Below are 15475 nucleotides of genomic sequence, written 5' to 3'. Positions count from 1 at the left end.
GTGTGTCTGAAATCAGGGTTGCCATGAACAGCAGCTCTGTAATTTAAAGGCACCATTGGATGATCACTTCTCATTAAATGTTACTGTGTTATAAAAGAAAATTATGTTTCTATTTAAATAGGATTTTCAAAGATGTGACAACTCTGCATCATCTAAAAATAGCTGCAAATACTGTTAGTTTGTGTAATTTTGATATTATACATTGTACAAGTATATATAATGCTATATCTATTCTGTTCAGCTGATATGGAATTTAATGAGATTATCTTAATTTAGAATTCATTAAAATCAAGAACGAATCAAGAACTGGCTAACACAAGACTATGAAAAACTATTTTAAATATTCCTCAATTGTCCAAATTTTGAAACATTGCCCAATTTATGAGAATACATGATAGAGACTCAGCAGACCTGAGTTACAGCCCAACCATGGCTAATAAGGGAAATTAGGGATAGCATAAGGTCCAAGGAGAGGGCATATAAATTGGTCAGAAAAAGCAATAATCCTGAGGACTGGGAGCAGTTTAGGATTCAACAAAGGAGGACAAAGGGGTTAATTAAGAAAGGGAAACTAGAATATGAGAGTAAGCTTGCAGGGAACATAAAAACTGACTGTAAAAGCTTTTATAGATATGTGAAGAGAAAAAGATTGGTGAAGTCAAGCGTAGGTCCCTTGCAGTCAGAATCGGGGGAATTTATAATGGGGAACAAAGAAATGGCAGACCAACTAAATACATATTTTGGTTCTGTCTTCACAAAGGAGGACACAAATAACCTCCCAGAGATGCCAGGGAACATAGGGTTTGATGAAAGGGTGGAACTGAAAGAAATCAGTATTTGTAGGGAAATGGTGTTAGGAAAATTGATGGGACTGAAGGCCGATAAATCCCCAGGGCCTGATAATCTACATCCCAGGGTACTTAAGGAAGTGGCCATAGAAATAGTAGATGCATTGCTGGTCATCTTCCAGAACTCGATAGACTCTGGAACAGTACCCATGGATTGGAGGGTAGCTAATGTTACTCCACTATTCAAAAAAGGTGGTCGAGAAAAAGTGGGGAATTATAGACCGGTAAGCTTGACATCGGTAGTGGGGAAAATGCTCGAGTCCATTATAAAAGATGTAATAGCAGAGCACTTGGAAAGCAGTGACTGGATCGGACAAAGTCAACATGGATTTACAATAGGTAAATCATGCTTGACTAATCTACTGGAATTTTTTGAGGATGTAACTGGTAAAATAGATAAGGGAGAACCAGTGGATGTGGTGTATTTGGACTTTCAGAAGGCTTTCAATAAGGTCCCGCATAAGAGATTAGCGTGCAAAATTAAGGCACATGGAATTGGGGGCAAGGTATTGACTTGGATAGAGAACTGGTTGGCGGACAGAAAGCAAAGAGTTGGAATAAACGGGTCGTTTTCCGAGTGGCAGGCAGTGACTACTGGGGTACCGCAAGAAACGGTCCAAGGACCACAGCTGTTCACAATATATATTAATGATCTGGACGAGGGAATTGGATGTAATATCTCCAAATTTGCAGACGACACAAAGCTGGGTGGGAGGGTATGCTGTGAGGAGAATGTCGTGAAACTCCAGTACGATTTGGACAGGTTGGGTGATTGGGTAGAAACATGGCAAATGCACTATAATGTGGATAAATGTGAGGTTATCCACTTTGGTGGCAAAAACAGGAAGGCAGATTATTATTTGAATGGCAATAGATTGGGAGAAGGGGAAGTGCAAAGAGACCTGGGTGTTCTTGGGCACCAGTCGCTGAAGGTAAGCATGCAGGTGCAGCAGGCGGTTAAGAAGGCAAATGGTATGTTGGCCTTCGTAGCAAGAGGGTTCGAGTACAAGAACAAGGATGTCTTGCTGCAGTTGTACAGGGCCTTGGTGAGACCACACCTTGTGTATTGTGTGCAGTTTTGGTCACCTTACCTGAGGAAGGACGTTCTTGCCATGGAAGGAGTGCAGCGAAGATTCACCAGGCTGATACCTGGGATGGCAGGAGTGACGTATGAGGAGAGATTGAGTCGATTGGGCTTATACTCATAAGAACATAAGAACATAAGAAATAGGAGCAGGAGTAGGCCAATCGGCCCCTCGAGCCTGCTCCGCCATTCAATAAGATCATGGCTGATCTGATCCTAACCACCAATCCACTATCACAGAACCATCTCCGGAATCTAACAGAATTAGACACACGAAATAGGAGCAGGATCAGGCTACACGGCCCCTGGGCCCGCTCCGCTACCCACAGGGCCATGACCGATCCGAACCTAGACTCATGTCCAAATTCCTGCCGCTCCCCGTAACCCTTAATTCCCTTTACTTCTAGGGAACTGTCTATTTCTGTTTTAAATTTATGTAATGATGTAGCTTCTACAGCTTTTTGGGGCAGCATACTCCATGGACCTACCACCCTCTGAGTGAAGTAGTTCCTCCTCATCTCAGTTTTGAAAGAGCAGCCCCTTATTCTAAGACTATGCCCCTTAGTTCTAGTTTCACCCATCATCGGGAACATCTTCCCTGCATCCACCCGATCCAACCCCTTCACAATCTTATATGTTTCAATAAGATCGCCTCTCATTCTTCTGAACTCCAATGAGTAGAGTCCCAATCTACTCAACCTCTCCTCATATGTCCATCCCCTCATCCCCGGGATTAACCAAGTGAACCTTCTTTGTACTGACTCGAGAGCAAGTATGTCCTTTCTTAAGTATGGACACCAAAACTGTACGCAGTATTCCAGGTGCGGTCTCACCAATACCTTGTACAACTGAAGCAATACCTCCCTATTTTTATATTCTATCCCCCTAGCAATGAAAGCCAACATTCCATTGGCCTTCTTAATCACTTGCTGCACCTGCATACTAACCTTTTGAGTTTCGTGCACCAGGACCCCCAGATCCCTTTGTATTCAGTACTTTCCAGTTTCTTGCCATTAAGATAATAACTTGCTCTACGATTTTTCCTGCCAAAGTGCATAACCTCACACTTTCCAGTATTGTATTCCATCTGCCAAATCTCTGCCCACTTACTTAGCCTGTCGATGTCCCCTTGCAGGTTTTTTATGTCCTCCTCACTCACTACTTTCCCTCCCATCTTAGTATCATCTGCAAACTTTGATATGTTACACTCGGTCCCCTCCTCCAAATCGTTAATATAGATTGTAAAGAGTTGGGGACCCAGCGCTGACCCCTGCGGAACACCACTAGTTACTGATTGCCAGTCTGAGAATGAACCATTTATCCCAACTCTCTGCCTTCTGTTAGATAGCCAATCCTCTATCCATGCCAGAATATTACCCCCAATCCCGTGATTTTTTATCTTAAGCAATAATCTTTTGTGTGGCACCTTGTCAAATGCCTTTTGGAAGTCTAAATACACTACGTCCACTGGTTGCCCTTTATCCACCCTATACGTTACTTCCTCAAAGAACTCCAGCAAATTTGTCAAACATGACCTCCCCTTCATAAAACCATGCTGACTTTGTCCTATTAAATTGTGATTATCCAAATGTCCTGTTACTGTCTCCTTAATAATGGACTCCAAAATTTTACCGACCACAGATTTTAGGTTAACCGATCTATAGTTTCCAGCCTTCTGTCTACTGCCCTTTTTAAATAAGGGTGTTACATTAGCAGTTTTCCAGTCTGCCGGGACCTTTGCCGAGTCCAGGGAGTTTTGGAAAATTATTACCAATGCATCCACAATCCCTACTGCCACTTCCCTCAAGACCCTAGGATGTAAGCCATCAGGTCCAGGTGATTTATCCGCCTTGAGTCCCATTATTTTACCGAGTACCACTTCCTTAGTGATTTTGATCGTGTTTAGCTCCTCCCCCCCATACCCCTTTTTGTCCAGTGTTGGGATATTCTTAGTGTCTTCTACTGTAAAGACTGATGTAAATATTCATTCAGTGTTTTTGCCATCTCCATATTTCCCACCATTAATTTCCCGGTCTCATCCTCTACGGGACCAACATTTACTTTAGCCACCCTTTTTCTTTTTATATAACTATAAAAACTCTTACTATCTGTTTTTATATTTTTTGCTAATTTACTTTCATAATCTATCTTCCCTTTCTTAATCAATCTTTTTGTTATTTTTTGCTGTCTTTTAAAGTTTTCCCAATCCTCTATCCTCCCACTAGATTTGGCTACCTTATATGCCCTTGTTTTTAGTCGAATACTATCCTTAATTTCTTTACTTAGCCACGGATGGCTGTCTTTTCTTTTACACCCTTTTCTTCTCAGTGGAATATATATTTTTTGGAAGTTGTAAAATAACTCCTTAAATGTACACCACTGATCATGTATCGTCTTACCCTTTAATCTATTTTCCCAATCCACTCTACTCAATTCCGCTCTCATACCTTCATAGTCTCCTTTATTCAAGCTTAGCACGCTTGTTTGAGATCCAACCTTCTCACCCTCTAATTGAATATGGAATTCCACCATGTTATGGTCACTCATTGCAAGGGGGTTCTTTACTAGGACATTTTTAATTAATCCTGTCTCGTTACACAGGACCAGATCTAAGGTTGCTTGCCCCCTGGTCGGTTCAGTTACATACTGCTCAAGAAACCCATCCCTAATACACTCAATGAACTCATCCTCAAGGCAGCCCTGCCCAATTTGATTTGTCCAATTAATATGCTAGTTAAAATCCCCCATAATTATAGATGTTCCCTTATTACAAGCCTCAACTATTTCCTGATTGATACTCCATCCAACAGAGTTGCCACTGTTCGGAGGCCTATAGACTACGCCCACTCGTGTTTTTTTCCCTTTATTATTCCTTACCTCCACCCAAACTGTTTCATTATCCTGATCTTTTGACCCAATATCATTTCTCTGTATTACAGTGATTCCTTCCTTTATTAACATAGCCACCCCACCTCCCCTTCCTTCATGCCTGTCCTTCCTGATCGTTAAATAGCCTGGTATGTTTAATTCCCAGGCATTGTCACCCTGCAGCCATGTTTCTGTAATGGCCACAAGATCATACCCATATGAAGTTATTTGTGCCATTAACTCGTCTATTTTGTTACGAATGCTACGTGCATTCAGATAGAGAACTTTCAAAGATGTTTTGTGACACTTAGTTCCTGCTTTTGCCCTTTTTATTACTTTACCTTTTACTCCATACCTTCTGCCCCTTCCTGACACGCTCTGGTTTTTAATTTCCCCACTGCTACCTAAGTCTATGACCTTCTCTGTTGTCATTTTTATTATTTGCTCTCTAGGAACCTCCCCCCCGCTAGTTAGTTTAAAGCCCTCTCTACAGCCCTAGTTATATGATCCGCCAGGACTCTAGTCCCAGCACTGGCCAAGTGAAGCCCATCCCAACGGAACAGCTCCCTCCTGCCCCAGTACTGGTGCCAGTGTCCCAGGAAGCAAAACCCATTTCTCCCACACCAGTCTTTGAGCCACGCATTTAACTCTCTAATTTTATTTGTCCTAGCCAAATTCTCTCGTGGCTCAGGTAATAATCCAGAGATTATTACCCTTGTGGTTCTGCTTTTTAATTTGGTCCCTAGCTGCTCAAACTCCCTCAGCAGAACCTCCTTCCTTGTCCTATCTATGTCGTTGGTACCAACATGGACCACGACAACTGGATCCTCCCCCTCCCACTCCAAGTTTCTCTCCAGTCCAGAGGAGATGTCCTTAACCCTGGCACCGGGCATGTTGTGTATGTACCTTTAAGAGAATAACTGGTCTGAGACTGCAATACCGGCAGTGACCACCCCTGTATAAAAGGCACTAGAGAGCCTCTGTTGGTTAGTTTCGTTTATGCCTTTCACCAGTAAAGACTTGTTTGTTTCTCTCCTGCTGGTCCGTGTCTCAATCATTCACGGACTTAACACTGGCGACGAGGTAGAAAGAACTTACCTGCAACTCAGCAGCAGCTCCGACGACGTTGAAGGTCGGAAGAAGAAAAAAAAAAAATAGAGTCCATTGAAACTCGAGGAACGGGCGTCGACCATCAATCATCGGGTTCAAGGCTTTGCAGGAGCGACTTTCCAGAGCCAGGCTGGGTTCCTCGGTCCGTGGTTTCCCAGCTAATCGGGCTGGTGGCAGGTAGTGCTCTGATCCTTCCTGGGCTGCAACGGGGCCGGGCAGCGAGTCGGGAAGCAAGGAGAGAGAGAGAGGGTGGAGCATACAGGGCGTGGCCGGTGTTTCGAAGCTGGGCAGCGTTCGGACCTCAGAAGAGGGAGGGAAGTGTTCCAGAGGGTCCGCTCCACGACGGGAAAATAATAAAAGAAAAAGAATACGCGCAAGAAACCGTGGAAAGCAGCGCTAACAACAGCGGGGAAGAAGGAAAAGCGCGGGAGGCGCCATTTTGTTAAATCAGAGAAGAAGGCAAAGCGCGGGAGGCGCCATTTTAGATTTGCAAGATGCCGAAGACTGGCTGTATCACTGCTTTTGATAATACATTAGAGGACTGGACCACGTATGTGGAAAGAGTCGAGGTATATTTCGAGGCAAATAAAATAGCGGAGGGGAAAAAGGCATCAATATTGCTAAATGTAATGGGCGCTAGAACGTACGGCCTATTGCGGGATCTGATTACTCCAGCCAAACCGAAGGCGAAGAGTTTTAACGAAATTGTTGCTGTTCTACAGGAGCACTTAAACCCTGCACCGCTGTTGATAGCAGAAAGATTTAAATTCCACAGGAGAACTCAGCACAAAGATGAGAGCAATGCTGAGTATCTTACGGAACTACGCAAGCTATCAAAGCACTGCCAGTTCGGAGCAGGACTGGCAGATACCCTACGGGACAAATTTGTCTGTGGACTCCTGAGTGAAGGAACACAGAAGAAGTTACTCGCAGAAAAAGAGCTGACGCTAGATAAGGCTTTCAGCGTGGCAGTATCGTATGAAGCAGCAGCCAGGGGAGCTGCAGAAATTCAACAAAAACCACAGGAATACAGCACCCACGAAATGACACGGGGATTTGCAAAATGTTATTGCTGCGGCAGAACTAACCATGACCAGAAGGACTGCTGGTCCAAAGACAAAATATGCAGACAATGCGGGAAGATTGGACACATTGCACGAGGTTGTAGGTCTGGGAAGAAGACCAGCGACAACAAAAAGGCTACTAAGGAACCGTACAAGAAAGTACAAAAGATGACGGACAGTAGTTCCGAAGACCAGATGAGCGATAGTGAATCCGAGAACAGGAGATTAAGCTGTCTCAAACTTCACAATGTAATCGCAAAAGAGGATCACCGAACCATTTGGGTCACCCTCACGATAGCAGGGTCCCAAGTTAAAATGGAATTGGATACAGGATCAGCGCTAACCGTCATGAATCGACGAGACTATGAGTGGCTATTTTCACACATACCCTTGAGAGAGACATCCATCGTCTTGACGACGTATACGGGGCAAAAAGTATACCCCAGAGGAAAAATAAGGGTGCCTGTCGGATACAATGGCAAGAAAATACGGAAATTGTATCTCTACATACTGCCAAATGGTGGACCACCGTTATTGGGATGGGAATGGATCAGGAAAATAAACTAAGATTGGCATTCCATTCATGCAATGACGGTGGACGGTAAAAAAGATGAAGACGTCACTCCTGGACGATTGTCAACAATCTTAGCTAACGCCAAAGAGGTATTTCAACAAGAACTGGGCACGCTTAAAGGCGTAACCGCCTCGTTAAAAATAGAAGAGAATGCAGTTCCCAAGTTTTTCAAAGCGAGACTGGTACCATATGCAATTCGTCCAGCCGTCGAGGCAGAGCTGGAGAATCTGGAGAAGGCGGGCGTGTTGTCTAAGGTCGACTGGAGCGAGTGGGTGACACCCATCGTTCCTGTCATGAAAAAAACGTTAAGCAATAAGTCCAGAGAGCCAATGAAGATTCGCATCTGTGGGGATTTCAAGGTGACGGTGAACCCAGTCCTTCACACAGTACAATATCCTCTTCCAAGGATAGAAGACATCTTCGCCTCACTGTCTGGAGGGAAGCGTTTTACAAAAATTGACCTAGCACAAGCATATTTGCAGATGGAGGTTGAAGAGTCCTCTAGGAAGTATCTCACGATAAACACTCACAAAGGTCTTTACCAATATCATCAATTGGTATTCGGAGTAGCATCGGCTCCGGCGATATGGCAAAGAGCGATGGAACAAGTCCTGCAAGGGATTCCGGGGACTCAGTGTTACTTGGACGACATCCTTGTAACAGGTGAAGATGACAGTGAACACCTTAACAACCTAGAACAGGTGCTCACTAGACTATGGGAACATGGGCTGCGAGCCAACCGCCCCAAGTGCGAATTTTTTAAGAAACAGATATCGTATTGTGGCCACGTGATTGATGAAGAGAGGTTACATAAGTCCCCTAACAAAATTGAAGCGGTTGTTAAGGCCCCAGCGCCTGAAAATGTGTCGCAACTGAGGTTATTCCTCGGGTTGGTGAATTACTATCATAAGTTTTTGCCGAATTTGTCGACAATTCTGCATCCACTGAACGCCCTGCTACGAACGGGGGTAGCATGGAAATGGAGCGATGATTGTAAACGTGCTTTTCAGAAGAGTAAGGACTTAATCGCTTCGAAGAAAGTATTGGCTCACTACAACCCAGCACTGCCAATCAGGCTGGCGTGTGATGCGTCTCCCTACGGCATTGGGGCGGTACTGTCACATAAATTCCTTAATGGTTTGGAGAGGCCGATAGCTTTTGCGTCACGCTCGTTAACTTCTGCCGAGCGTAACTACGCCCAGATTGACAGAGAGGCCCTCAGCCTAGTGTGGGGGGTGAAGAAGTTCAATCACTATCTGCACGGTCAAAAATTTACTCTACTAACCGATCATCAACTTCTTGTCTCCATTTTCAACCCTCAGAAGGGCGTACCGATAATGACAGCACAACGGCTGCAGAGATGGTCCCTTTTCCTAGGGGCACACCAATATGACATCGAGTACAGGGGAACTAAACAGCATGGAAATGCTGATGGATTGTCACGTCTACCGTTGCCGACGGTGGAAGAAGAAGACCTTGCAGTGGATCCAATGGAGTTATTCCACTCGACCATAGTCGAATGTCTCCCTGTGACAAATGCAAACATAGAAAAGGAAACACGGAATGACCCAACACTATCACGGGTCTATGATTTAATGGTGAAGGGATGGCCAGCACATGGCGAACCACTGCTGCCAGCATTTTCGTCAAGAAGAGAACAGCTGTCAGTGTGCAGAGGAACATTGATGTGTGGATCCAGAGTAGTAATTCCACCTAAGTTGACGGATAGAGTGCTCAATGAGCTTCATGAGGGTCATCTGGGTGGGGTAAAAATGAAGAGCTTAGCCAGAGCGTTTGTGTGGTGGCCGGGAATCGATAGAGAAATCGAAGAGATGACCAAGAGCTGTGCAGGATGCCAGAAGGTCCAAAACGCCCCACCACAAGCTCCTCTGCATCCATGGGAGTGGCCCTCATCTCCATGGCAAAGGGTGCACATTGATTTTGCTGGTCCCTTCATGGACTCGATGTTTTTAATTGCGGTGGATGCACATTCAAAGTGGCCAGAGGTAATAAAAATGTCCTCAACCACCACGGAAAAAACTATCGCAGTTTTACGAACCATATTCGCCAGGAATGGGCTGCCTGAACAGATTTGCTCTGACAATGGACCACAATTTGTGTCTGAAGAGTTCCGGAGGTTCTTAAAGAACAATGGTGTTAAGCATTACACATCTGCCCCATATCATCCAGCCACTAATGGATTGGCCGAGAGGTTTGTCCAAACATTCAAGAAGGCTATCAAGGCAATGTGTAATGAAGATATACCCCTACAACACAAGGTGGACAACTTCTTGTTTGCCTACCGGAATGCGACACATGCGGTTACCAACCAAACTCCAGCCATGATGTTCTTCAATCGAAGACTACGATGCCGCTTGGATTTGGTTAAGCCAAACATCCGAAGAGATGTGGAGAACAGGCAGTTTCAGAATATGAATGAAAGGCCGACCAGGAGTTTTAAGATAGGTCAACCAGTTTTGGCCCGGGACTACTGCACTGAGAAATGGCAGCCAGGAACGATTTGTACACGACAAGGACCTCTCATATATACCGTGGACGTTGGGGAGAGCATTGTAAGGCGCCATGCTGACCAGATTCTAGAGTCACTGGAAAACGTCAACTCCACACCACGATCTGATACACCTGGTAATGAAATCGACGTTCCAATTGCAGCTCCCGCAGAACCGGTATTATTGGAAGCAGATGAACCAAACAACGACATTGATTTCGACTCAACATTGCCAGAAGAACCTGATACTCCAAAGAGGCGTTATCCAGACAGAATCAGGAAGCCTCCTCAAAGACTGAACTTATAATTGCTTAAACTTAACCAATGTATCTAGCAACAGTAATTGTGATTGTAATTCGTTATCATTAGTGTTAAATGAATGTTATGTACTGTTTATCTAAAAGGGGAGGAATTGTTGTGTATGTACCTTTAAGAGAATAACTGGTCTCAGACTACAATACCGGCAGTGACCACCCCTGTATAAAAGGCGCTAGAGAGCCTCTGTTGGTTAGTTTCGTTTATGCCTTTCACCAGTAAAGACTTGTTTGTTTCTCTCCTGCTAGTCCGTGTCTCAATCATTCACGGACTTAACAGGGCAGGCAACACAGCCTTCGGGACTCTCGCTCTCGGCTGCAAAGAACTCTATCTATCCCCCTAACGATACTATCCCCTACCACTACAACATTTCTTTTAACTCCCCCCACTTGAATGGCCCCCTGCTCCACGGTGCTGTGGTCAGGTTGCTCATCCTCCCCGCAGTCCCTGTTCCCATCCTCACAGGGAGTAAGAGCCTCGAACCTGTTGGACAAGTGCAAGGGCTGCGGCTCCTCCAACACTACCTCCTGGATCCCCGTACCTGCCTCACTTCTCGTCACACCATCCTGACCCTGGCCACGGACTACATCTGAATTAATTAATCTAATTGGTGTGAATACCTCGTGATACACAGAGTCCAGGTAACTCTCCCCCTCCCTGATGTGTCTCAGTGTTTGAAGCTCGGACTCCAGCTCTTCAACACGGAGCCGGAATTCCTCGAGCAGCCAACACTTACTGCAAATGTGATCACCGTGAGCATCAATGGTGTTCACCAGCTCCCGCATATTGCAGCAGCAACACATCACCTGATCTCTCATTCTATGTAATTAATTAAATTTATTAATATTATTCTTAAATACCCTCTGCCCCGATTCTAGATGGTGAATATCACACCTCAGAAACTATAAACCAAAGAGATTTAAGCTTAAAAAGGGAGAAATAATTACCAACCAATCACTTAACCGCTTTCTGGTGACGTCACACTTAGATTACTTTTTACCTCTCTCCTTCCCTCCGAGTTCCCAGACTGGAGACTGGTAGGCCTTACCTGGTCTCTGGGACTTTTATAGCCCCGCTGCTGCCACTGAGTTCCTGCCGACGCACTGAGGCCTTACCTGGTCTTTGGGACTTTTATAGCCCCGCTGCTGCCGCTGAATTCCCGCTGACGCTGTGAGGTCTTACCTGGTCTCTGGGACTTTTATAGCCCCGCTGCTGCCGCTGCGTTCCCGCCGACGCACTGAGGCCTTACCTGGTCTCTGGGACTTTTATAGCCCCGCTGCTGCCGCTGAATTCCCACCGATGCACTGAGGCCTTATCTGGTCTCTGGGACTTTTGTAGCCCCGCTGCTGCCGCTGAATTCCCGCCGACGCTGTGAGGTCTTACCTGGTCTCTGGGACTTTTATAGCCCCGCTGTTGCAGCTGAGTTCCCGCCGACGCACTGAGGCCTTACCTGGTCTCTGGGACTTTTATAGCCCCGCTGCTGCCGCTGAGTTCCCGCCGACGCATTGAGGCTTTACCTGGTCTCTGGGACTTTTATAGCCCCGCTCTGCCGCTCAGGATTCCAGCCGACGCACTGAGGCCTTACCTGGTCTCTGGGATTTTTATAGCCCCGCTCTGCCACTCAGGATTCCCGCTGACGCACTGAGGCCTTACCTGGTCTCTGGGACTTTTATAGCCCCGCTCTGCCGCTCAGGATTCCCGCCGACGCACTGAGGCCTTACCTAGTCTCTGGGACTTTTATAGCCCCGCTCTGCCGCTCAGGATTCCCGCCGACGCACTCACTGGAGTTTAGAAGATTGAGAGGGGATCTCATCGAAACCTATAAAATTCTGTCAGGCCTGGACAGATTAGATGCATGAAGGATGTTTCTGATGGCCGGGGAGTCCAGAACCAGGGGTCATAGTCTAAGGATAAGGGGTAAGCCATTTAGGACTGAAATGAGGAGGAATTTCTTCACCCAGAGAGTGGTGAACCTGTGGAATTCTCTGCCACAGAGGGCGGTGGAGGCCAGTTCATTAAATATATTCAAGAAAGATTTGGATATATTTCTTAAGGCTAAAGGGATCAAGGGATATGGGGAGAAGGCAGGGACAGGGTACTGAATTTGGATGATCAGCCATGATCTCATTGAATGGCGGAGCAGGCTCGAAGGGCCGAATGGCCTACTCCTGCTCCTATCTTCTATGTTTCTATGTTTCTACAAGTGGGCTGATGTGTTAACTCATCACTGACAAAGGCCCCGATTTTCCCCGAGCCGTTGGGCGGGGTTTCAGGCGTGTGGGGGGGGGGTGGAAATTCCGAATTTGTGGGTCCCGACACCATCCCGCCCAAAACCCCGCCCCACGCAACTTTCAGGGGTGGCGGGTACCTGCCCCACACTGGGACCCGCCGAAACCAGGTGGGAAGGAATTAGTGCCAATTGGCAGTTTTTAGCCTAATCCCTATTTTGAGGGGTTTCGTGTGGGATTCCCGACAGCTCCAAACCACGCCAGGTTGAGCAGGTGGGCCGTTGGGTTGAAGGAGTTGGAGGGGTCGAGATGTCGGTGCTCCGGTGAGTGATGGGTGCATGAGTGCAAAGGTAAGTGTGCTTGGTGTGTCTAAAGTGTGTTAAGAACTTTTACTTACCTGTACTTACCATGACAGCCTTTCTTCCTGTAGCCGTCGGGAGCGCATCACTCAGCCGGAACTTAAAGCTGAACGGCTGCGATCTGTGAAAAGTGACAGCCTTCAGCTTTGAGTGCTGCTGAGAGTTCTATCTGAGTCTGTGCAGAAGGACTCATGTTAGAGCTCAAACTGTCAGTGTTTCACAGCTTCAAACAGCTGTGAAACACTGATATTTCATCTGTCAAGAACTCTTGACAGATGAAATTGCAGTCTGTGACGTCACCCGTTGCCGGGTGGCCCTTAATTGGCCTGCTGAGCCCGCTGGGCGGGCTTAACAAGGTCAATCAAGGGAAAGTTGCGTGGATTGGCCGGACGTCAATGTAGGCGGGTCAAAAACCCGAAAGTTGAAGTCCCGCCTTCTTCCCGACAGGTTCGGGAAAATCTACCCCAAAGAGTTTTAAGCAAAATAAGTAAGTTTGATTAGGCCAAAATGTAAAAAGATGTACCCAATATTCATTTGCAGGTGGGTTTCAATGCATCTACAACATTGCCTGCCTCTATCCCTACCTCATCACACTGCCATTGAGGTTTGATTTCTTCAATGCAATCCTTGTCAGCTTCCCAAACTCTACCCTATATAAACTCCAATTTGTCCAACATACCACCACCTTATTCCAGTCCTGCACCATGTCGTCCTTTGCCATCAACCCTCTCCTCACCAATCTTCACTGGTTCCCCATTCCCACTGCTTTGAATTCAAAATCCTCATCCATGTTTTTATTCTCTCCTTGTCTTCACCCCATCCTACATCTGCAACCTCTTCTGCTTTGTGTCCCAGTCCATGCCCTTCATTCGCTCTTCAGACTTTGGCCCTTCTGCACATTCAGCGTCAGCCAGCTCAACCCTATGCACTGGAACTCTCTCCCTGAACCCCTTCCTCTTGCTACCTTTTTCCCCACTTCAAAAACTTCCTCAATATGTATCTCTTCGAACATGCTTCTGGTCATCTCCCGAACTCTTCTATTACTGCTTAGTACTTGTATCTCCTCAATGATGCACCCTGGAATATTTACTACATTAAAGGTGTTCTATAAATGCAAGATATGTTGCAGGCAGTGGGAAGTTATTAGGAAATTGTGTGACATGCATTTATAAGGGAGAATATTCCTCTCAGGTCTGCACCCAAGCACACAGCAAGCAAAGTTCACCAGAAATGTGCTCCATCTGGGCTTAAGCTCTAGCACCCCCATTTCTGGTTAGGAGTCATTATCACAGAGCGGACTACACTAGGTGCCTGTGGAGCGCTGCAAAGGGGTGCATGCTCACAGCTGGGAGGAAGCACAGGTGCTGTTGCAGGCCTTAAAGGTCTCTTTAAATTTGTCAGCCACAGAAATACAAAACAGGCCCCAGGAACTCCAAGTTTTTGTAGGGGCAGCCTGTTCCTGAGTTTCAACCAGAGGGAGTGGAGGAACTCTAGTTGCAGGCCAAGCATTACTTTTGGTATAAACCAAAAGTACTTTATTGCCTGTGAAGCACTTTAAGATGTCCTGACGTCATAAAAGATGCCATTTCAATGCAAGTTCTTCCTTTTCTTTATTTAATATTCAGTAATATTCCTTGCTATGTGCCATTCACCTGCTGTAGAGGTAAGCCATCAAACCCACTGCTGTGCCAGCTTGAAGTACTTGCGTTCTGTTCTTGCTACGGCTCTGATCACCTTTTAAAGAGTGGAAGGTGAGGAGAGAATTGCTATCAGTAGATTCGAGGTCTAATGCTTTTGAAAGCAGCACAGAGGAGTTCAGGCCCCACTGCTCCATTTGCAAAATCTAGAGAGACCAAAAATACGATTAAGAACATACAACAATATCTGTTAGATTATTTTAACTGTAATAATAATAATAATAATCAACTTTATTGTCATTGTTAGTGCACAAGTGCAGTACAACGAAATGTAGGCTTGCAGCTCCCGAATGATAAAACCCCTGTTCCAGAAAACAAAGCTTAATGAGGGTAAATTTAACTCATTTTGGGCAAACAGGGCAATTAAAACAGAGCAAGAAACTTACCTGAAGAGGCCCCTCAATATTTCTTTCCTTTGTTGGGCCTGGAAGAGTAGCAGTGCTACGCTGGGCCCCACAAGGAACATGTAGGCCTCCCCTCCCCCAGACTTCCCCTCCTTCCCAAACCACTGACAGTCCCGGAACTGCCCCACCCCCATCCCTGCACTTACCTCGGGCCTGGCCAGCGGCCTCCAAGCCCAATTTTAACATCCGGGCAGCCGCTTCCCACTGGCTTACGGCCATTTTGGTCGGGAAGTCAGCCAGCGGCAAGTTAATGAGACTCAGCCATTAAAACAGGCTGCATCTCCCTCGACCGGAAGGGCCAGCTGCTCACTAGGCTGCTTTCCCAACAGGGAGTTAATATATATGTGTAATATATAAAACATGCAGAATACTATTTTTAAAGTATTCCCCAAATTTTCATTCTTTCTGTCCTGAA

General features: G+C 46.0%; 1 protein-coding gene across 2 annotated transcripts in view; it reads right to left on the bottom strand.

Annotated features, from left to right (window-relative positions):
- The window catches only part of kndc1 (kinase non-catalytic C-lobe domain containing 1), a 328087-nt gene that overhangs the window by 80260 nt on the left and 232352 nt on the right, over window positions 1-15475 (bottom strand). For both annotated transcript variants that reach the window (XM_085994745.1, XM_085994746.1), the window contains exon 20: window positions 14612-14802. In XM_085994745.1, the coding sequence (XP_085850871.1) occupies window positions 14612-14802 (191 nt within the window). The remainder of the gene's footprint in view (window positions 1-14611; window positions 14803-15475) is intronic.

The sequence above is a fragment of the Somniosus microcephalus genome, chromosome 8 (genome assembly GCF_052327205.1).
Source record: "Somniosus microcephalus isolate GS21.2 chromosome 8, FLI_Smic_1.0, whole genome shotgun sequence".
Lineage (NCBI taxonomy): Eukaryota > Metazoa > Chordata > Chondrichthyes > Squaliformes > Somniosidae > Somniosus > Somniosus microcephalus.
Note: the sequence above shows the minus strand (reverse complement) of the source record. Positions and strands in the feature narration are given on the sequence as shown.